This window comes from Tinamus guttatus, unplaced genomic scaffold (assembly GCF_059628265.1).
Source record: "Tinamus guttatus ecotype Peru unplaced genomic scaffold, ASM5962826v1 Tinamus_guttatus_pri_ptg000497l, whole genome shotgun sequence".
Lineage (NCBI taxonomy): Eukaryota > Metazoa > Chordata > Aves > Tinamiformes > Tinamidae > Tinamus > Tinamus guttatus.
This window is the reverse complement of record NW_028289031.1, coordinates 415,400-439,718: the sequence shown is the minus strand read 5'-3', so window position 1 is coordinate 439,718 and position 24,319 is coordinate 415,400. Positions and strand designations below refer to the sequence as shown.

General features: G+C 42.7%; 1 protein-coding gene across 1 annotated transcript in view; it reads right to left on the bottom strand.

The window, feature by feature from the left end:
- The window catches only part of RNF144B (ring finger protein 144B), a 48,323-nt gene that overhangs the window by 10,270 nt on the left and 13,734 nt on the right, over positions 1–24,319 (bottom strand). Inside the window, exons 2-3 of the mRNA XM_088533384.1 lie at positions 21,891–22,079; positions 7,406–7,510 (exon numbers count right to left, since the gene is read on the bottom strand). Coding sequence (XP_088389510.1) covers positions 7,406–7,510; positions 21,891–22,055 — 270 coding nt within the window. The 5' untranslated portion in view covers positions 22,056–22,079. The remainder of the gene's footprint in view (positions 1–7,405; positions 7,511–21,890; positions 22,080–24,319) is intronic.

Genomic DNA, 24,319 nt, shown 5'->3' with positions numbered 1-24,319 from the left:
TTAAAAAATCTTTAAAAAACAGCTTAGCAAGTGAGTCCAAGGGGTCAAAACACTGCTTTCATTCTGAATTTTAAGTACAGTATAAAATATTTTATTATCAAAGTATTTTATGGGGTAAACTATATTACTTCAATGTGGCTTCATGGGAAATTCCTCACCTGTTCCTTAGAAGTTGGCTGAAGCATTCTTGAAAAAACAAACACACAAACAATGAAATCTTAATCAAACATGGAAAAAAAAAAGAGTGAAATTTAGTAGCTTCAGCAAAGAAAGATGCCAACCAATAAAATTACATAAAATACACAAACCTGTCATTGCAGTATTGCCCACCCTCCCCAGGGCAGCTGGAAATCTAAACTAAAATTAAATCTAAATCGTGTTCAGAAAAACAAGAAGCAGGCATCTATTTTCCTGTAGCTTGGTAAGCACTGACAGCTACTTAAAAAAATGTCACTATTATGGCTAAATTAAAACAGTGAGTGTCAATACTGTAAGATTAACAGCCACTTGAGTGGATAGTTTAGTTGATTGAGGTCTTTTTCTTCTTGCTCTTGTTTTCACGAAGAGTTTTTTCAGGATCAGTTTTACTGAACCCAGAATTTCCCACATATTAAAAAGCAGCCTTTTCGATTTCAGTGGGAGCACAGAGCTCTAATGTGGATTTCAGCAGACTGCACCGTCCATGCAGAGAGTTTCCTTTTCATCTATTTAAAGCCTGACCTACCACGCCAGTCTTTCCCTCGAGCCCCACGCTGAGGATATTCCTACATCCCCATCACGGCCTAGATTCCCCCTGCTTCCCGACACACAGCTCCCAGTGCTGGTCTAGCACAGCCCATCTTTTCTGTCATGGACTTTCCCGAGCTTCCAAAGACCAACTCCTGATGTTATCCACATGGAAAGCAATATGAAAGACGCCAAACTGAAGCCCCTCACAGATTTAGTATCTTTATGCCTGACTGAGGTAGGCAAGGCACAATCTGTGACTGCCTGAATTTAGAGAAATAGCACACTTGTATGCACAACCTCACTATAAAAAAAAAAAAGATGAAATGTGTTAGTATCAGGACTCTGGCTATCAAGAAAAAAAATCCAGCAAATCCTTTCCTCAGGGAACTTTTAACTTCATTTACACTTAATAGTGAAGGACAGCCATAAGCACAACATGGAAATTAAATGTTTATCTCCTCCTACACAGCGCCAGACTCTTGATGTTCACATTCATAACATTTCTCCAACCCCCGAGAGTCCATCCCAAGCACCTCCTCTCCTACAAAGCTGTACACACCTAAGGGCTTGACAGACAAGGGGAATCTGGGGCAAGAATCAAACCAGCAACACAGCTGGTGGCAAAGGACCAAAAGAAAAGAAAAAGAATACATGAATATAACACAAAACAAGACACTGCTTATTCTTACTTTAGGTTGAGAAATCACTCAATGTAGCAAGGCCATCTGGGAAAGCTGGCCTTTCTCAGAGGCCAACAAGAGAAGTTTTAAGGTTATTTGTTCAATGGGAAGTTAAAGCTGCAATAAAGACTTCTGAAGAAAACCAGAGAATCACAGAATCACTATGGTTGGAAAGGACCTTGAAGATCACCAAGTCCAAACATAAACCTTTAAACACCAGGCCTGTTAAATGATGTCCCTAAGTGCCTCATCTACACGTTTCTTGAACACTGCCAGGGACAGTGACTCTACCACTTCCCTGGGCAGCCTGTTCCAATGCTTCACCACTCTTTCCATGTAGAAAATTTTCCTAATATCCAACCTGCACCTCTCCTAGAGCAACTTGAGGCCATTTCCTCCTGTCCTATTGGTAGTTTGTCTCGAGAAGAGATCAACCTCCGCTGCACTACAACCTCCTTAGACAATAAGACTCTTCTCTCTTGGAAAGATGTTGATTTGAGGCTTACCAGACTTTTGAGAACTGAAATAAACTTTCAGTTTTTCTATGCATCTTAAGCAACTTCCGCAGTTATACAGTACTGCTGTACACAGCACAGTTGTACTTAAGAACAGCAGCTTTCACCTATAATAAATATACTGATGGGAAAAAAAATGCAAAAATTTGAAGGTTCATTATCATCAAAGGTGCCAACTGGACCCTTGCCAAGTGTCCAACAGTTTGCCCAATACAGTGCGATAACTGGGGATGATATTACTCCATGATACAAAAGAGCAAAGAAAGGAAAATGAAAGGATTTGAAATAGTTTACACAGAGCCAGACTGCTCCTCATAACTCAAGCAGGGCAGTAACCAGGAGCCAAGGAAGAACTGGCCTGCTTTTAAACACTGGCTACCACAGTGGAAAGGGAAAATCATTGCTCCACCTATGCTCAGGCTTTCAAAGGAGACGCAAGGAGGCCTCAAGAGAAAAATGAATAGATCCTACTTCCTTTCACACCCATATGAATCAAGGCTCGATCCTACCTAGACGTGGAAGCTCATGAGGACAAGGGCTTCTCTCCTTCGCAGACACATAGCAAGGAGAGATCTGGCGCTAGCAGCATCACTCGGGCTGCCCCAAAGGGCTGCACTGCTAATTTAAAACGAAAAGACAGATAGCGTCTAACTTGTCTCAGGATTTGCTTAAGAACTGGCAAACATAGAATCATAGAATGCTTAGGGTTGGAAGGGACCTCTAGAGATCATCTAGTCCAACCCCCCTGCACACACACACATGAAGAAGAAAAGTTTTAATTTTGACCTTGAAAAAGAGAGGTCTGCCTGCAACACCAATTTTCAATATAGAAATAAAATTAATCTCCCCTTTTTTTTTTTCCTCAGCTATATAGGGAATATTACGCCATTAAGAATTTTAAGAACTGGGTCGCTGTCCCATTTCAGCCTCTCTTTGCAAGGCACTGGCAGCCCTGGGCAAGGTTAGCCTTGCAGAGATCAGGCACTTCCATGGGCCCAGGGACGCCCGGCAGCAGCTGCCCTCAATGCAAAGGGGCGATGCTGCCTGCAAACTCAGGGGCAAAAGGAGAGCCTGAAGCAGGCTCTCTCTTTGGACCCACTGCACAGTATTAATCAGATTGCACAGGTCACTGGCAACAACTCTGCAAGCTGCAGGACAGTGCAGGAGTCAGAAATGGCAGGGAAACGCAAGCCCCTAGACACCACCTGCGTGAGCTGCACGTCAGAAAGCCCTGCATGCGCTAGAGATTTATCCTGCTTTGTGCCAAGAAGAACCATTCCAAATCACGATAAATTACCCCTCATTTAGATCAGGCCCAATTAAATCAATGGAGCAAATTCCCAGCAGAGACAGGAATATTCGAAATGGAAGCATGCTGCATAACCTAAGATGTTCCTTCTACCTCCTGCTTCCAGGAAGGAATCCAAATCAGTTTTGTTTATTGCACTATTAGGTCTCGAAAGGACAAACAGCTTGTTTAATGAGATTGCTTTTAAACTTTCCTTCTTTGCATAACCAGCTATTTGAAATAGAGCCTGTAGCCAAAAGCACTGCCTCCCCACAAACAACACCCATTAATTCTGCTTTAAAACAAGCTATACAAGCAGCTGCTGTCTTAACATAACAGGTCAAGATCTGACCTAGGATTACACTTGATTTCACGTGCTCCAGTAGAACAATTCTTTCTGTTTCAATGCACTGCTTGTCCAAAACACAAGGAATATACCAGTTTCAGCTAGATTTTGTTACAGAAAAAAAAGCTTTTTAAAAAAAAAAAAACACTTACTTTAAAAATATACTTTTTTGTTCCAATGATTCTTCATTTTATTTTTTTAAGAATAAAAGCCTTGAATAGTTTCTTCTGTTCCAAAGAGACAAAATGTTCTATCTCACAAAAAGTAAACTCCCCCAACCTCCTATACACTGCATATGAGCAGCAGAGGTACTTTCCTACTTCTCATAGTTCTTAGTATTTGGTGACACATATGAGAACAAATTCTACTATCTGTTTAAAATTTAATGTTTTGCCCAAACAAAAAGCAACACAAGGGCGCATGGATGTCAGAATCAAGTCAAGTACAGAGAAAAGGCTCTCATAATTTAGTACTGAACAACAAAATGATTCATTTTACTGAGAAGCTGCAATATACTTTGGTTACAGTGTAACCAAAGAAATCACTGGAAAGCACCAAAAAAGTGTTGCACTTTGCATAAGGACCCTCATAAAGGGAAACAGAGGAGCTATCATAAACATAACATGTATTATATGGTGTATTATTAATCACTGTTTCCTCAGTGAAGAGGGCTCAATCCAAAATGCAACTGAGTCAATGGAAATGCTTTTTTTTCCACTTTAAATTATGCCTAAGTTCACCTTATCTCCTTTGTGCAGGCTAGGGCAAAAGGCATTTAAAAAGCAAACAAGACAATTGTGTTAGCTAGCATAATTAGACACAATTTAGCCCAAAGTATAGAAACCAATTTAACACGGTTCCCACGAGAAAGATGGTTTCAACTGCTCTTTTTTTCTTCAAACTGCAACCATATCTGATTAACTTCAATCACAGCAGAGGCTGAACCGGACATGGCCTGAAAAATGCACCTTTTCAAAAATCCTCATATTAACATGAGACAAGAGGGGAGATGGGGGGAGGTGACAAAACTATTTTCACCCCCCTTAAAGGCAATAGTTAAAAAAAAAAAAAAAAACAGAAAAAGAAAATGAAGCCTAGATGGTTACATTAACATGTTTTATTGAGATCAAAAAAAGAAAATTTTAACTACACAAATACGGCTAACACAGGTATGATATTCTTCATGGTACAGTCCTGGTGAGGAATTTTCTCCTCCCAAAGGCTGGAAACCAAAAATCCAGACCCTTTGGGGGCAAGAAGGCTGCTATGTTTATGCCTTGAGCTTCAGACCCTGCAATGAATTCTACCTACCTGTAATTGCAAACAGTACTTCCATGCCAAACAGTTATTATTGTTTGCCATCTTGTTTTGTATTATTGTTTACCGTCTGAATGCAGTTCTACTCTTTAGGCAATAGCTTTTAAAGGCCACATTTTCACACAGAACCATCTTTTATAGATAATAATAATAATAAAGAAGAATATAAAGAGTTTATATAATCTGTAGCTTACATATTACCCTTCCAAATTGATCGAGACATTTGCTTGATTTTTTTTAGGTATTCTTCATTAAACAAAAACGTATTTAGTGAAATACATAACCCGTTCATTTCAGCCAGCCTGGGGGCTTGTTTGCCTGCTTGCTTTTTAAGCAGAAGGCTCATGCTACAGGTGCATTGCCAAAAGGGAGCTCCAGAACAGTCACTCATTCACGGGCCATTAATGCACATCTTGGGTTGTTTAGACGTTCAGCCTCTGGCTCCCAGAAGCACCCATGGAATAAGCTAATGGTCCATTAGCACATGCCCCGGAATGGGCTCCTGCTTACTATGAGGAAACATATCTTTATAGTTCCTATATCTTCACTACCCTAGCTGAAGAGAGGAGAATTCTTCCTACCATTTGGCATGTGTTTTCGAAAATAGTATTTGCAATTAAGGCTAGCTGCCTTCAGTCTGCTGCGGCAGGTGGGACATTGGTAGGCCCCTTCTGCATCTATGTGGAAGAATGGAGGAAAGTAAACAGCTGACTGATTTTCATGATAGTTGGGTTTGGCCAAAGGAAAGCTCCTCCATATGGCTGCATGCTGTACCAGATGTGACTCCCAGGGCTGGAGCACTCCAGTTTATATACATGCTGGTGAGGAGACCGTGTGCTTCTCTGGAAAACAAAGTATTCCTGGTAACTCTTAGTGGGAGAAGGTATTATCCCCATTTCCTCACACCAGTAAAGCCACAGCAGCTGGGGTTGTCTTCTGCACAGCTCCTCTGTCCTCCTTCCCTGACCAGAAGTGATTCCCTAGTAATTCCCTAGTGATTCTCTACATCTGCCATTGCTGAGATCTTCCTGGCTCTGTGGCAGAGCAGAGAGGGAGAGCACATCTGCCAGCCTCATTGGAAAAAATTAAGACTCTAATCTGAAGCCAAAGCCTTTTTGCCTTTCTATGGGTCTATCACTAGCATGCCTGCTTGCAGGGAAAATCCTATTCTAAAATGGATGGAATTAATGACACATCCCCAGTAGAAAATAACCAACCTAAGACACGAGAAATAACTGGGCTCTTAGGGCCCACTCCCATGGATTTTACAGCAAAGCAAAAAGATTTTTGAAGGAAACAACCACAGTTCACATTTAGTAGGGAATTCCATTGCCAACAATTGCATTTGAATAGGATTAGATACATGTAGTAAAATTATGTCAGCTGAATACCCAAAAGGTAATAAATTGCTTTTCTGTAGTTCAGGGATAGAGACATAATTCTCCATCATTTTCTCCTGCACTCAGGCACAGAGAGAATGCACAAAACCAGACAAAATCGTTAGCCATCTTTTCTCTGACAGTATTCCCAGTCTCAGCATGGGCCTATCTGGGTCTCAGAGCAGGCAACAACTGCAGGACTACATCAGATTTTCCCTCTGTTTTCCATGGCTTTCTAGATGCACAGAATAGCTGGCACCTATAAGGTTTCCAGCCACGCTGCCAACAGCTCCTCCCTATGCCATGGTTTTGGTGCTAAGCCCAATCTAGAAACTTTAACCCATCTCTGAATCAGCTGGGATGCTGTCTGAGCATTACTGAGAGACTTTAGGCAGCAGGTTAGGGATATTTACAGACCCCTCAAATCCCTTTATGCTGAATGGTGTGGGAAGGTCTACAGAGGACATTTCCTCCTAAGCTTCTCTATGTGCAGCCTTCACATTGAGCTTTCATGTTGCACCAAGGAGGGTGCACGTGCCAGTCAAGAGCTGCACATTTCACTCCTGAGCCCTCTCCCATCTCTGCCTTGGGACTTGAGACAGTTTTTCCCCTGTTAAGTCCAACTTCCACCCAGTGCTGTGCAATAACCTTTCTCTCAGTGCAATTTTACACAGTCTTAATGTTTTTCTGTCGCAGCCCAACATGCAGGAAGAAGTCCTGGCCCTGATTACAATCAGTATGAGCTCCTGCCCTTGGCTTTTGAGAGCTGCTAGAATTTCACTGTTTGTAGTCAAATCAAATCTGATTTAAATTGACAGCATTAATGGAGATTCAGCAGTTCTGGGATACAGGGTATTCTGGTTAAGTCACCTGCATGAGTAATTCGGGGGTTGTCTGGATGCCAAGTAAGACTTTCCTGAAGGCACAGGGAGAAAGAAAAAAAAAAAAGAGCAAAACCCGTGAAAACATCTGTTTGCTTCTGGTTTCTCTTGTCAGTCAGGCTTCTTGCCAGAAGCTCATTAAAGGTAATTAAAGGGAGGAAAAATTATATGATCATATTTATTATGTAGATAAAGAAAGGCAGTTTGGGGGCTAATATCTAGGAAAAAAGAAAAAAAGAAAGAAAGAAAGAACGACAGAAGTCTTGATACCTCTGCTTCTTGCAGGGTCCCATGGTTCAAGCACACCACATCTGGACAAGTGATAGGAGAGCCACAACCTTCTTGAATTGCCAGCTGCATGTACTGTTTTAGGCACTAGAAAGAAGAAAAAAAAATGATGGAAAGTTACAACCCACATGTTGGTAACACAGAGATGCTAGAGATACCGCACAGCTACCACCTCCATTTCCTTAATTGGCTGTCCTGAAGCTCCAGCACACAGAAAACATCAATTATTACAAGTCTGAATGCTACAGGCCATTGTGTTGGAAAGAATGCAAGAAAGAACACTTAATTATGTATGACTTCATCTGCCGAGCACTGCGTTTACCCAAGTCAGCAAGTCAGATCCATCAGCGCTAATATCTAGACTCCGTTAAACCAGGGTTGGGAGATAGGGGGGAATTTAATCCTAATTAAAGAGGCTTTGTTTTTCTTTCCCTGTTCTTAATTCAGACTCTCCATTGTAAGAGACTTCAGCTACAAGGAGACAGCTCCTGTTCGCAGCTACGTAAAAGGGAGAAGAGGACACTGGCTGGAAATCTAACCCACACTAGATGTAAAAAGGTCAGTTCTCTCTTTCCCCTGCAGGTCACCCAAAAGAGATCAGGCAATTTCCATGATATACCATCACCCTCTGGTCTATTGAGCAAGAGTTCAAAGTCCTTTTCCAGCATGGAGACCTTCTTCCAAATGTTTCCACATTGCCTCACTGCACAAGCATCACAGGCCTTTCGTCCTTCCCCCGCAGTTTATTTGGCCTGCCAGCTTCAAGAATCTCCAATTTGCATGATAGGGCTCCACAGCTCCTGTCTATTTCACACAATTTATACAGTCTTAAAAAAAAAAAAAAAAGTTCCCATCCTCCTTCTGCTTCTGAGGACAGCTAATGAGTTGAGCACTACCTGATCATCTCTCCTTAGGGCGGCTAATTTGGCTCTCCCTTTCTATTCACCTGTCATTTTTCTAGTGATATGTAAACGTGAGACCTCTCCCTGGCTGCCAAACTGGAGTGTCAGCCCTGGTGGAACACTGGAATTCTTCAAAAACAGGGTTTTTTTTCAATATTCATAGGCATTCACGCCTATATTAATTTGGACCATTTTGATAAGGCCTTCCAAAATGTGCCCTGATTAAAAAAATCTTCATTTGTATTTTTATTGGAAAGCTGGTGCCCTCTTAAATGTCAAGCTGTTTAGGCATTTTCCAAAAAGAAATGACGTTTCCTTATTATTCTGTCTGGCTTTCCACTGAAATGTCACTATCCACACCTTTCTGATTAATTCTGATTAACTTTGTAGAGAAATTACTTCAAAGCAAGTAGAATCTTTTTAGCATATTGGCATTTTAAATTAGTTTACTTTTGATTTGTAAATAGCTGTGGCATAATTATCTACAATTTTGTAGGGTTATAACCAAACCTGCAGGCTTTAAACACATAGATCATGAAGCACTTATGGATCCTGTTCCCACCTATGCTCCTGTAAGAAAGCAACGGAGCAGGCTGTGAAGAGAGACGGTGCAAGTAGCACGCGCGAGGTGGAGGAGGTATCCACAAGTGAAGAGCCAAAAAGAAACCTGTCGTTAACTGAAGGCATGTTTATCTTCACAAGGCAAATCAGCCCAGATCTAACCGGGAGCTATTCCTTTATTATCCAAACAAATTCAATGCCCTGTTCATTGCCGTGCTGGCCTCCCACAAAGGCATCTAGGCAGGGTGCTATAAAAAGTCTGTTTGGTCACTGGATCAGACCACCCCACTCCAACACACGCTCCTGCACGCAGCTGTCGGGGCAAACAGGGACAACACCCTGGCGGTGACCAGCAGCAGATGACCCGGAGACACCGGGGCCCTGCCACGTCCACACCAAGTGCTGAGGCCCTGCACGAAGTCACCCCCTGGTCTAAGCCTGCACCCACCAGGCTCGACACCAACAGAAAATACTGCCTCTTGACACCAACAGAAAATACTGCCTCTTGACACCAACAGAAAATACTGCCTTCCAGCTCTTGTCCCCAACGCCCTCCCCCACACACTGGGCATGTTTCTTAGGCATGTGGGTGACACTCCAGTACATGCTCTTTGACTCTTGTTCCCACCACCCAGGGGAAGCTGCTGGATCAAATCTCACAGCAGTGTTTGAGAAAGGGGAATGATCCCCTCCAAATCATTTGGTTTGCCTTAATTTGCCAGCAAGTCTAGGAGAACAGCCTTTTACTTTTAGTGAGATCCTGGCTCCCATCTCTTCTGGGACGCCGGTTGATATTCAGTAATTTGTTCTGACAGCGTGATGCAGAGGACTCGCGTTGTCAGGGCAGCTTAGGTCAACCAGTTATCAAGCAAGAACAAAGCCCGAGAAGTTCCTGCAGGCCCAGAAGGCTTGTTCTTAATTTAGACTTCTAGGACAGAAGCTCAGAGCACCGACAATTATCCTTCCACAGAAGGACGGGCATGAAGCTCTTAGTAGCTTCCCTTCACAGTAGGAATTTTGGATTTAATTTTACATACAGTATCTAAATCATTAGATGTAGCAAGCCAGAAGAGCAGAGGTTTCCAAATTTTGCTAATGCATCTGGATTCCTGTTCTCTTCTGGGAAAGTTAGTGAAGTTAGCTAAACTTTTAAAAGGTGTTATGCTTTTAGGGGATGAGTTAGATTTTATAACAGGCCTTCAAAATGTTTCACACCCCCATTAAATAGTTTCTATAGATATTTAATATTTTGCCTTTATTTTCTGGCCTGGGAAATGGGTGCAATTCAGGAAGGTTACAAAAGGACTTAAAGGTGCTGGGAACCTTGAAGGAAACATTCAGCATTTATCAGTGAAGGATTCAGCTTTTTCCTAAATCCTCAACTAAGTTTGTACATGAACTAAGAATCAAGCTTCTTGCCCTCCCCCCACCCTTCACAAGGTAGTAGCAGAGACAAGACAGTGGAGGAAAAAAAAATCCTAAAGCTTTAAAACACATCTTCACCTAAACAGCAATTTTTTCAGATGTTTTATTATTATTTAAACTTCAGCTGCAACTTTACCATCTCACTTTGAAAACTGGCAGATAAAAGCAGTTGTAAAGCTGTAAATATGATGCAAAGAGGATTCAATATTTATACAATGAATCGTGATTCACTTTCTCAGCAGTAGGTTCTCCCACACCACAGGGAAAAATACATTCTATAGATAAAAACAGTAAAACCTTTAGTGCTTTTTGTCTGCCAAATATCCCAGTTAGAAAAACTGCACACAATCTACGTGCACCATTTATTTGGTCTATAAAATGAAGGCAAGCTCAAGCAACTCAACCCTCAAAGTTCCTTAAAAGGATCTTAATACAGACACGCAAGAAACGTCCAGTTCTCCGCATCCCTGGGCTCCACAACCCTGTCCATGAGCAGATTCCCACAGGGCAGCAATTCCCAAGCCCAGGGAGGAGGTGGTGGCTGCAGTGCAGGACCTGAGGCTTTGCCGAGCCAGAGCAAATTGCCTGTGGCTACCTTCCTACCAGGACAACAAAGTTTCCAGGAAAGCTTCACGTAGTCACAGTAGAAAGGTTGAGGCAACGGGATTAAAAGTCACTGGGGTCCTACTGAAAAGGTCTGAAAGCTGCTAACTATGGGCAAACCTAAGGAATTTTAACTCCCATATCTGCAAATGCACCTTCATCAATTTGCTTTCTTCTTGCTTTACTCGCGAAGCAACTAAACCACATGCATACTGGTTTGTATTCTCTGTATGACACAGAGTCTGAGGTAATTACAGAAGAATCAATTCAAATGTGATCATATAATCCCATCAACAAAAATCAGTGTATTGAACAGGTGGTCTCAGGTGCTAATCTAGCTTCATCAGCCAAGTTTTGCTTCTGTAGGACTTCTGTCAACTTCAGTGGAAACTGTACTGTGAATCACTTTACCTGCTTATCTGAGACTCATAATGTGTAATGAGTTCAAACAGTTTCCCTCTAAGCATTTTGGGGCAAGATTCTTCTCCTCCCTTACAATGTTTTTGTCTTTCACTCCATCAGGTCCCAAAGTTTAATGAAATAAGATTAAAATACATTACCTACTTCACAAAAAGCTGTTCGTGAATATCTAATCAGATAAGGCCTGCCAAGTACTTGGATCAAATTGTCACAGTACACGCAACATATGTGCATGTATTTTTACCTTACAGTACTTGCAGGAGTCAAGTATTTAGATACACTCAAAGTATACAGTTCTCTCCTGGAACCAGCAGGCTGAAGAAAGTATGTATCATAACAAGAAGAAATAAGCTTGAAGGGGGAGGAAAAAAAAAAAAAAAAGGCACTGAAAAGCCCAGTCCAGCAATAAACAGATTAATATTAAGAATTCCTTTCTCGCTCCCTGCATGCTTCAAGAGTGCTTGCTATGATCACCTGTAAACTCTAAGAATATAAAATTCTGTTTAGGCTACTCACAGATTCTTCATTTCAACACTTAACTCATGTGCTGTTCTAGCTTTCATGTGCTGCTCTAGCTTTATATGACCTCCCCCCGCCAAAAAAAGCATCACGTAGGGAAAGGGTTCTTAAAATTCTGACCAAAATATAGAAATCTCTTTGGCAATGTATTTAATCTGCAAAGAGATGACAATAATTCTGCATTTTAACTTAAGTTATACTTTGAACTAATTCCTAAGTGTGATGTTGCTAGGTAATGAAGTGAGAAATGCACTACACATTCCTCTGCAAAATCCTGTGTTTCTATTCTAAGCCATTTTCAGATAACCTTCTGTGCACCAGAGACAACAAAAAGAATCTCAGTCATTCCTGCATACTGCTTTTGCAGGTATGTTGACACGCTCCATTACCTTGCTCTTCTCCCATCTGCACGCAACAACTCGGCTTTCTATATGCCAACTCATTGGTTTGAATATAAATGCATGAAATGAAATCAAGTATGTGACCTGACAAAAATCAAACAGGTAGCTTAAGAGAGAGAGAACAATGACTAAGAAAAAAGAAACTGAAAGGTCTGTACTGTTTTCCTATCAAATGCTACAAATATTGCAGTGGACACAGCGTTAATGCAGAAATTGCATTTTTTTTTCTTTTAATTAAACATTGTGATTACTGTTAAAAAAAAGGAATAAAATCTGCAGTATTTCTTAAGCAGTATTATAGCAAGATCAACATTAAACTTGAAAATGCAAGAAATGATAACGTTCTAACAAAAGAAAAAAGACTTTCCAATGAATGCATAACTTGAAGAAATTTCAATTTCAAAAAATTAAGAAAACCTCACATTTCCATTTTAATATCTGAAAGTCTGATTTAAAATGCTTAATATCTCTTTCATATTTAGGTCTTCAATATTGTGTAGGTTTGGGGTTGGAATATTTTAGCCTTGGTCTTTTTGCAATTTCAAAAACTGGAAGGAGGAGGCTATAGAGAGAGAGGACACATTTTTGAATTGGCACTCATATGTATGTCCATATGTATGTCTCAGAAGAGCCTAACATACAGACCTTGTAGTTTTCATTTGGGTTGCGTGCAGTGTTCATGCAGGTTTTTTTTTTTAAAATCAAGAAAGAAGGCGCATTCATTTCTTTCTTACCATTTACAAATGTCACCTATTCAGTGCACACACAAGATAATACACATTTTAATATGTAGTATTATGACTTACTGGCATTCTTATTGTCAAAACTTTAAACACTCCACAGTAACTGCCTGATCCTACCAGCATTTAATCAATGGCACTGCGTATTCAATTAAATGCTTATTTTTTTAAAAAGCCCCCAAACCAAAACAACATTCCCAGTTCTTCTCACAGATCTGCATAATGTTCATAGTATGTTCAGCATTGTCATGATCTATGCTTTGGTATGTTCAATCTGTAAAACAGACCAGTCACTTTCAATTCACTCCTAAATATGAAATCTCCCAAGCATTTCCCAACAGGTCTTAAAAAAGAGAAATCAAGCCTATTGTCAGTTGGCTTAAGTTGACACAGAGGCACTTCACTTGGGAAAAATTGGAGGGACTTTGCCATTTGAAAAAGTTTAAAAAATACACCACAGAAATAGCCACTTATGAATTTGTTAGAGAAAGACATGGTTTAAAGCAAAAAACAAAAATCTAATAAAGCACACATCTACACTGCTGGATCTTTTTTTTAACTGTTAAGGACGAGGTGCAGTGACAAATGAAATTGCCTTCAAATAGGTAGCATATCAGCCCATACAAGAGTCTTACTGAAAGAGATGTTTAGAAAAGAAGTGAAGAAATGTCCTTTCAGTCCCAAATGCGATATTGGCATCTTTTAGCTAAGTAGAAGGAGAGGTGCATCTTATTTTGCAAGCATCTTATTTTGTCATGACCAAATGACAGCATGAACACAGCAACATGACAGTGGCAACCTTCCTGCAAGCCCTTTTTTTTTTTTTAATGTAAATTTTCAAGTATGCCCAAAAAACACATTGTCATCAGTTTTACCTCACTGGCTCTACCTCTCGTGCTGTTAGACTCTGCTCAGATGCACACTCTAAAGACAGTTAACACACAACCCTCCATACCCTGGCAGCCTTTCACAAGAGTCAGAGCAGAGAACAGGTAGGCCCCTGGTAATCTATGCCATGAAGTGGCACTAAGACTAGGACTCACTACTCCAAAACCAAACTAGATGTGAATATAGGACCACAAGGCTTGTCACTGGGCTGGCTCTATTGCAGCTGTTCTCCGAGGCAATGACCATTATTTACATCTGCTCCTTCACCAGTGAAGCTGAGGCAACTTCTGCTTCACATCAGCACTGCCATCACGAGGCATTCTGGTTGCCTCTTCTTCACCTGTCTACCCCATCGTGCTCTCCTACATCCCCCACCCACATGCTGCCACCTCTGCTCACTTCCAAGGCTTGCAGCTCTTTTTCCTGAGGAGAAGCATTTCTCAAAAGCCAGTGGTGACATCCTGTTGGTACTCCCGCTAACTCTGCTCATGGTGTGATCCTGTCCAGAAATGCATGCAAGAAGTTCTGAAACCATCTAAAATACTATAAAAGTGCTATGGGTTTGGTGCCAGAATTAGCAAGCGTGGGCATTTTCTCTTTTTTTATAAGTTTAAAACAAAGCTATTCTGAGACATTTCAAAAGTCAAGCTAGGAAAAAAAAAAAATCCAAAATGTCAGAACATGACAGCTTGGTACCTGTGGGTGGGAATGGAAAACAATCTGAGGTGAGCTTTATTAAGTAAGTGGGGCACTGCAGCACAACGGCTATTTTGGAATAGGAGAACAGAGTGTTCAGCCACGGACACATGCAGGTGCCTCCTTGGATGGGGAAGAGGAGGGAGAAAAAGAGGAGATAGAATTCTATCTCAAAAAATAGCACTAAAAAACAGCTGCCAAAAGCTAGCCCTCCGCAGATGAAAGCAAATCCAAATTTTCCCTTACTCATAAGTTTTATTAAGTAATCTTTCATTGGCGCATTGAAGTACATTTGTTCCACTTAGCAGACATCCCACGCTCTGTGTGATCCACCCCCCCTGTCTTTGATCTACAGTCTCCTCTGCTCTCAGGCTTTCCTTTCCATGCTTTCTGCTGATGAAGATGATCTTTCCCATCACTGTCTCCAGCTCGCCCAGTGCTCTTCTGAAAAAGCAATCTGAGGCTGCACAGTACTATGGACAAAAACACGAACATGTGTGAACTATGGACAAGTGAACAACAATTTGCCATTGAATGAATGGGGAAGGACAGGACAGAGTCGCTCCTGAAAGGAAGAAAAGGAACCTTGGAGGCTGCTGCTGGTGAAGTGCAACAGAAATTCCCATTTCTAAGGGGGCTTTCCCTTCTGCTCCTGGAAAAGTAGCTGTCAGCAGCACACAAGGTCAACACTCACTGGCTGCAGCTTCCTAGCGCCACAGCCTAGCCAAGCAGGTGGCTGCTGAGCACATGCAAGAGCAGCAAAAGAGAATTCTTCACCAATATCTAGCTGTGGCCCTGCTGTCACATGCATAGCTACAGCAGAAAGTCTTGTTCTCCCAAACCTTTGAAGCTGGAAGCAGTTGCAGACAGTATTTCATATACTAGAGGCATTTCATCTGCTTTGTGTCAAGTCTTGCATCCCAGTGAAGAGACTGAATAAAACCTTTGCTGGAAACAGAAAGGTCACTAACTATGGCACACTCCAGTGGCATATGGAAGAGCAAGGGAAGCAACCAAGGCCTGAAGAAAGACAAAGTAGAATTTTTCTATGCCTCTGTCTCAAGGAGTCTCTCATAAAATATTTAAATGCAGCTCTCATTTAGAGAAAGACAAAATTTTCAATTTGAAGTTGTTTAATGCACTGATTTTTTTAAAATAAAATACAGAAAAGCTCAGAAGCAGCTGTTTTAGTTCAAAATTTACTTTTTAAAACTTTCTGGTTGTAATAAATTGAAGAGGAAAAAAAAAGGATCTAATTTTATCTTGATTGACTCCTTCTCTCTGATTTTTTTTCAGAACTGTCAGCAAACAACAAAAAAGTCACTAGAAAAGTCAAAAATGATCATAAAACTCTACTTTCAGAATATTCAGAACAGCCCAGAAGTTACCTGTGCTTATTGAACCTTACATGTTGGCTTCTTTTAAGGCTGCATGAAGCTTAATCTTATTGAGACTGGATTGTGTGCTCCAATAATGACAAACAGGTGGATCATCATTATATTTGTTTTGCATGTTTTGTAACTCAGTTACTTCATACTCTTCTCAGAAATACAAGACCTAACAAAGAATTAGCTTGTGAAAAAAAAAAAGGATGAATCATGTTAATGCTGCACAAACATGTACTAACAATACAGAATCAAAATACATAAAATCATCTTCTGTTCTCATAGCTTGTTAGATGTTGTCTTAGGCAACTCAAACCATGTTCCAGTGAATAACACAAACAGGGAAATATGCTGCTGCTTGGCACCAGTAGCAGCAATACCATCTATTGCTCACCTGGCTCACGTTAGCAATCTGAAATACTTAGGAAGAGAGGGAAAAAGCAGAGAGAGAACTGGCATGTGAAGGGGAGGCTGACGCTGGCATGCTGGCACATTTGCTAACTCACCAAACCATGTTGTCTGTAAAGCACTGCACTATTTCATCCTGTCATCTCTTCCACCAGGACAACTCTACCAGAGTTGGAAAAATTTCACCTTGTTGAGGACTTACAGGCTATAGACTCACCCTGTGTTTTCTGTACAGCCTTTCATAGCTCCAGACGTTGTCTGTCCATAAGGTATTTTACAGTGTTCCAGCTACCAGGCCATTTCTAGCACAAGGAAGGGAGGTTTAGGCAATCATATGGCTCATTGTGTCTCCCAGCTATTTCCGGCCTCCGACAGCTTTTGGAAAAGCTGGAAGCTCAGAAGATGCATGTTTTCCTGCCTGTTTCAGAGCACCCAAGCCCAGGCAAAACACAGAGACTTGGGGCAGTGTGCCCAACAGAGCCAGGCAGGGAGGAGCTGGCAGGTCCATTGCGGGGAGCAGCCGGGCAGCACTATCTCCCTCCAACCCCACCTTTTTCCCAAGGAAGGGTCTGGGAGAATATGGAGAGGGACTATAGGAGCAACAGACACAAGTAGATAGGAAATTTGACATAGTTCCACCATGAAAAGCTAGACTGGGCAAGCTTCTGTTTTCTTCAGTCTTTTTACCGTGGCAAAATAACTTTCTGTACCACCGAGTTTTACACGTTTTAATGTGACAACGCCATAATACATTTTCCCTGCCTAAGCAGGTGGCCCACAGTTTTACTGATGCCTGCCTGCAAACAGCCTCCCTACATCAGGCACGGGAAAGGTTGCTTTCAGGTCCAATACTGAGTATCCCCCAGGGCTACTCTGGGACCTTTGCAGCACTGGAAAGAACAAGCTGCTAGCTTGTCCCTGTGCTTGAAGACAAATAATTCTACATGCAGAACTGCTCATTTGTATTCAATTGCTCCCCGAGGCTCAATGCATTTGGATATTTGGTAATTAAGAGTTTGCTTGTTTGGGAGGCAAACAACCTTCCAGTGACATTTTTCCAAGACACATAAGAGCATATCTAGAGGTAAGTTTGCTTACTATATATGGTTCATTAGCATGCCATAGACAAAGCAGAGGCCTCTGACACCCACAAATCACAAGAATATAATTCTGATGAATTAACTTTGGATACAGAGATAAGTGTTATAAAATACTGTGTTTTATATCATTTATATCATAGCCAAACACACTGTATAGTCATTTTACGTATGTACATGAGGAATATGACAACTAGGGGGCAAAGACTTACATCCCTGAACACAGGAGGCACTGAAGGAACAAAAAGTTTCAAGACAAGATAAGCATGAGAGATTGCAAATAGAAAGGACATCCTGCCAAGCAGGGAAGAAGGATGACTGGCCAGAAAAAATTAAAGATAAGCTGTCTCAGGAACAGATGAGACCTTTCTGGGAATGGGGAAAGTACTATAAAACAGGAGGCATAAAGCAGCAACTGCAGAAAAAAGAAGGCAAGCTGGCTTCTCTCACCAAGGAGCACTGGGACACATGGCCCTGGCCTCAGCCTCCATGACAAAAACCACCAGCTGCAGCCATCAGTGCTGCCTACTCACCACTACCCTACAGTGTAAGGGTTAAAGACTAACAGTTTTACGTATGTAGTAACAAAGATTAATAATGTGCAAGAACTAATTACTAGCTAATGAATGAATTTGGCAGTTTGGTTTTACACTTTGAAAACAGTGAGATATGTCAGTCTTCGAACTCTCCCATCACAGCAATCTCAACCCCTCTAATCAATGCAATTGATGTGCACCACACCTGGACGCTCCAAAAAGGTATGGGCACAGGAAATGAATTGAATAATATGAAGTGCATCTATCCAAGGTTTCTGCAGATAAAGTATACCTCACAGCATCCTTTTATCATCCTCTTCAGAAACACTAAACTCATCTGTATTTCCATTTGAACCAAAGATAACCCAAACTCAGTGTAAGCAAGCTATGATATACAATTATAGCCATTTCCAGATTCTTGGAACATGTAAATTTTTGCTTTATCTCACATTCATTGGAGTCTTATACCAACAGCAACAAATGTTGCTGAAATGAAACCCTCATCTTTCTTCAGACTTGATCAGGCTACCAAATAAGATGGCAAACGTGTCCTGCAAAGCCAGCTGATTTTTCTTCTCTGAAGAGAGTAAAGATGTTTATAGCTAGTTGAAAAATCTCCCGTCCTAATAGCAACATTCCACCGAAAGGCAAATATACACATACTTAAATGCAGTTTACTTACTTTGGCTAGAATACAGATTTTATGAGGTATAATGTTTATTACAAGAGTTTCTAAGCTGGAAAACTATCTGTACACATTTCTAACTCATTTAAATTCCTTAGTTTTATAGACTATAAGCAAAAAGGAGATATTCCTCTATGATAGGTCCAAATAGAAACAATTTCCAATTATCTCCACTGTCAGAAATGCTGTAGTGAAAACCAGTCACAGGTGCAGCTCCACTGTTAATGGTTAGCATTCAGCAAAAGACCTCACATGAGAGCCGGAACAAAAATTAAACAAAACTAATGGTTTTACCTTAGTAGAGAAAAACTCAGTGTCCATATGTCAAGTTCCTATTTCAAACTGAATACCACTCCAGGGTGTATAGAATCAGTCTTAGAGATATAAATAAATAAATAAAAATAAGCCACTCAAGCTGAAAGCTCTGCTAGCTCAAAAACTAACATGGACTTGATCCCGTAGGCTCAAAATTGAGCTATCACCCCAGTAGCTTTCTTAAGGGCAGCATGAAGGTAACTGAAAGCTCCGGAATAGGTGGGAAGAAAATCCGGGCACTGAATATCAGTGCAGCTACTGCAAGGCAGTGCCCTGAGCTGTCCCCCACGCAAACAGCAAGGCACTCAGCAGCCACATGTTCCCACATCAGCATGCTGCAGCATGCAGCAATCTGGACACTGCCCAAAGCTACCAGTGACAGCCTAGCACAGCCGCCCACGAGCTGCCCTGGGTTCAAGATGGAAAGGCATGTATGTAGACTAAAGTTTCCATAGCTTCCTTCCTTATAGGATGCAAGAGCTTCCTGTATCTCTCACATGAGCACAGACACATGCACTGGGAGGATGTTCAGATGCAGCTTGTCAACCAGATCTGTGCTACAGGTGCCAGTTGTCCTTCCTCTCTTCTCCATCTTGTTTCTAAGAGTGCCTTATATTTCCCTTTATCTTGATGACTGCTATTAAAACATCTTGGTGCTTTTCAAGGCCTGTGATCCACAGAGGGGTGCTCGCTGTGCCCTGGCATCATGTAGTAGGATGTTTCTTCATGGGTGCCGAGGAACTGCAAGGAGTCAGGGCTGGTTAGAAGTTGTGCTGCTGCCAGCCCACCGCTGTTCCCATCCATTTCAGCACACGTAAGAAGCTACAGGAAAGGATGCAGGAAAGAACAGAATATGCCCTGCAGTCACATGCAGTAACTCAGCCCTCTGGTCAACCTTGGGCACCTGCAGCCTCAGAAACATGGAGATAACAGCTGCTTGACACCTGACCAAGGAGAAAGTGTGCCTTCCCTAAACATTCCTGGGATTAAGGCACTCACAGAGCAAATGAGAAGCAATAGTGAAAGACAGAGGTGAGCAGGCAATGATAGCCACTCAAAGGATGGACACCAAGTATAAGCACAGCCAGCATATAATAAGCCCATCAAAAAATGTAGAGCACGTCTAAACACATTTCCCAGTTGCATTCAGTCATCACCTACGGTTGCCTATAGGCAGGAACAAAGCCAGCCAGACCATTCCCTGGTCTTCCTGCTACTAGACAGGGCTGGGGCGTACACATGGGATGACTATTAAAGCACAGAGGGACAATCAGGGACAGCAATCCTACCTAGCCATCACTGACATCTCCCTTTAGTCATTGCCCAAAAGGAGCAAAGCCCAGCTCTGCGTGGCACAGTCTTCAGCTGTCCTCCTCCCTTCCGCAGAGGGGAACGAGTTCCTCTGCCAGCTAACAGCAAGGTTAAAGTGCTAGTCATGATACTAAACCAATTATTGAAAGCAGAGTGACAGAGCTCTTTTAAAGAAGGCAAGACAGATCAGCACCAAACATTCTCTAGCAAAGCACACTCTATCAGCATGGATAATGCATAACTCTAACAGGGGAATCATAGAATCATAGAATCACAGAATGCTTAAGGTTGAAGGGGACTTCTAGAGGTCATCTAGTCCAACCCCCCTGCACACGCAGGGTCACCTAGAGCACGTGGCACAGGGTGGCATCCAAACGGGTTTTGAAGATCTCCAGAGAAGGAGACTCCACAACCTCTCTGGGCAGCCTGTTCCAGTGCTCTGTCACCCTCACTGTTAAAAAAAAAAATTCCTTAAGTTCCTGTGGAACTTTTGGTGCTTCAGTTTGTGGCCATTACCCCTAGTTCTGTCAGTGGCCACCACTGAAAAGAGGCCAGCACCACCCTCCTCACTGCCTCCCTTGAGGTACTTATAGGCACTGATCAGGTCCCCTCTCAGCCTTCTCTTCTCCAGGCTGAACAGGCCCAGCTCCCTCAGCCTCTCCTCACAGGGCAGATGTTCCAGGCCCCTGATCATCCTTGTGGCCCTGCACTGGACTCTCTCCAGCAGCTCCACATCCCTCTTGTACTGTGGAGCCCAGAACTGGACACAATACTCCAGATGCGGCCTCACCAGGGCTGAGTAGAGGGGCAGGATCACCTCCCTCGACCTGCTGGAGACGCTCTTCTTAATGCACCCCAGGATCCCATTGGCCTTCTTGGCCACGAGGGCACACTGCTGCCTCATGGTCAACTTGTTGTCCACCATGATATGTCCACCTCCCTGCAGAGCTTCTCTCCAGAAGGTCAGTCCCCAGCCTGTACTGGTGTCTGGGGTTATTCCTCCCCAGGTGCAGGACCTTGCACTTGGCCTTGTTGAATTGCATGAGGTTTTTCACCGCCCAGTTGTCCAGTCTGTCCAGGTCCCTCTGGATGGCAGCGCAGCCCTCTGGGGTATCAGCTACTCCTCCCAGTTTGGTATCATCAGCAAACTTGCTGAGGGAGCACTCCATCCCTTCAACCAGGTCATTGATGAATAAATTGAACAGGACTGGACCAAGGACTGACCCCTGGGGGACCCCGCTAGCTACAGGCCTCCAACTAGACTCTGCACCACTGATCACCACTCTCTGGGCCCTGCCATCCAGCCAGTTCCTAATCCACCTCACGGTGCACTCATCTATCCCACACTTCCAGAGCTTGCCCAGGAGGATGTTGTGAGGGACGGTGTCAAATGCCTTGGTGAAGTCCAGATAGACGACATCCACCGCTCTCCCCTCGTCTATCCAGCCGGTCATTTCATCATAGAAGGCTATCACGTTAGTCAAGCAAGATTTCCCCTTGAAAGAAGATCAACCCTATCTCACAAATCTCTTTTTATTCCGTTCCTATAACCTTAAAGGCACTGCTGGATCTTACCGATGTGCAAAAGATGCAGCTGCATTCCTGAAGAGTGGTCATCTTATCCAGAGAATATTCACAGAGACATAGCTTGCATGTGAGCAAGGGCTCCAGAGCTAACTCTCCAGCTTTTGACTCGTCAGCTGTCATGGTGTGAGCGCAAGCCTTCTCAGCAGAGCCCATCTGGTCATTAATGGTCTGCTCAACCTGAAAAGAGAAATCAGCAGCTGAAATTTCATGCGAGCTGTGTCGTGACTTCATTGACCTGAGAGCCTACTGCTCAGCACCTGCCCATCCAAATGTACTACTTTGGCATCTTGGTGTCAGTCTCATACTTTTGATCATTTATGATTTACTAAGAAGTGTCTGTGAACCCTAGAAGGCCCAATCTGGGTTGATTCTCAGAGAATATTTAACTCCCTGTCACAAAGTGCATAAGTCAGACCATTTCCTCAAATCGAAAATAACAATAATAGAAAAAAAAATGGAACTCACACAGATTACATGCTACTAGTGTTGCATGCAACAAAGTCCTCAGAGCAGGAATATTACCCGGGCTGATGAAATACTAGCTTTCAAAAAAGATACATAAGATATGTGTGCATTTATATGCAGAGCTAGGATAAGATCCAACTCATTTTCTTCCCAAAAGAGCACCACTGCCCCTTCTGCACTGACTTAATGTCATACCCCTCCCAGTTCTATAATCCTTTGGGGTTTGCTGCACTGCACAGTTGCAATAAGCACCTCCACCCTCCCTTTACACCCTGCCTGCTAGGTAGGGAGCTCTCCTGGGCAGTGCAAGGCCACGGCAAGCAGAGACAGTCGGCTTCCCACTCCCTAAGCAAGTACTCCAAACGTTTAGTCTGTTACGTAAAGTGCAAGCTACATATTCTGAGCTGCAACTGAGACGGTGACTTAGGTAGCAAAGACACCTAAAAAGGGAGACTGCACCCACATCTGCTGTGTGGGGTGGGAACTTAATCCAGAAAAGAAAGCATATTTCACATATATTCCCCTCTTCTAATTCTCTTTTGTGGTGGTGGTTGTTTTCTGACTGGGGTGTTTTTTTAAAAAAAAAAAAAAAAAAAAAAAAAAAAAAAAAAAAAAAAACCACCACCACCATAACCATGAAAGGTTTCAAGATCCTCGTTCTCACCCAGTTGCACTGAAAGAGAAACTAAAAGGGGACGTTCTCATACTTAACCTGCTGAGACAACAGGAAGAAAGCTTAAGAGATTTTTATAGACCTCAGAGTAGACAGTGGGGTGGGTACAGCATTTAATGCACAGGAGAAGCAACTTCCATCTGCAAGAAACATGGTCCCACTTCCACAGGCTTATTTCAGAATACACCAAGCTGAGGGCAAGGAGACCTTCACGTGCACATTTCTGACACGCAGCAACCTGGTGGCCCCGTGCGTGCAGCTGCTTCAGCCAGCGCAAAACGGGAGGGCGGCCCTGCTGCTCCGAAAAGCTGAACGGAGGCTGCCTCAGCATGAAAGCAACCCCACGTCATAACAGGTCCCTTCCCCAGGGCTGCCCAGGAGCCTGGTTCCCCATGGGGCTCTGACAGCCGTCCTCCGAAAGCTGTGAAACCACAGCAAATCTGCGTGGGGCACACCCGCCTGATTTTCATTTCGACACCCACTAATTTCCCGGCTTAGGCTGACAGAGAAGCCTTCAGACGACTCCCTCGAGATGTCTCTGGTAAGCGCCCAGTTTTAGAGGCCAAGACTCTGACAACCAGATCTCTGGCTGCTTATCCAGAGCAGCTTCTGCCTTTAATCGTTCGCTATCGCTAGCTCAAGACACACACCGCACCCACGTTATTCTTGGCTCGGCCCCCGTCTGCTACCACGCTGTCCCCCACGGCTCCTTCCGCGCAACCACGGAGCTGGAATTACAGCATTGCCAAAAGCCATTGGAACGAAGCCTCTCTGAGTCAGAAACTGCAATACTGTTCTGTAATTACTGCAACAGAGAGCGGGGAAAGAATCGGTGAGTCAGTGGAAATGCTACGGCAGATCAAGAACTACCTGTTATTTTGAACCAAATGCTAGACATTATCTTCATATTTAGGAGAACTGCATGGCTACATCCATAGTGCTACTCACCACTACGCTACACAGATTTGTCCTTTTTTCAGTTATATGACAAAAGGTAGCAGCATTAAGAGGAGTGATGGAAAACAGAACAAGTGGTAATATTTCAGGATTTTGGACTGTAAAACACATACAGCTGTTAATAATTCCCAATTCCCTTATTTTTTATAACTTAAAAGGTTACCCTGCACAGTTCTACTAAGGAAGCAGTTGAAAGATTTATGTGTATGACTGAAATTTGGATACCGGGCTAATTTAAGATGGCCTAAACATGGCACTCAATGCGACAGCAAGAGATTTCACCAGCACAAAGAGCAGGTTCTTGATACATCGTTGTGCCCAA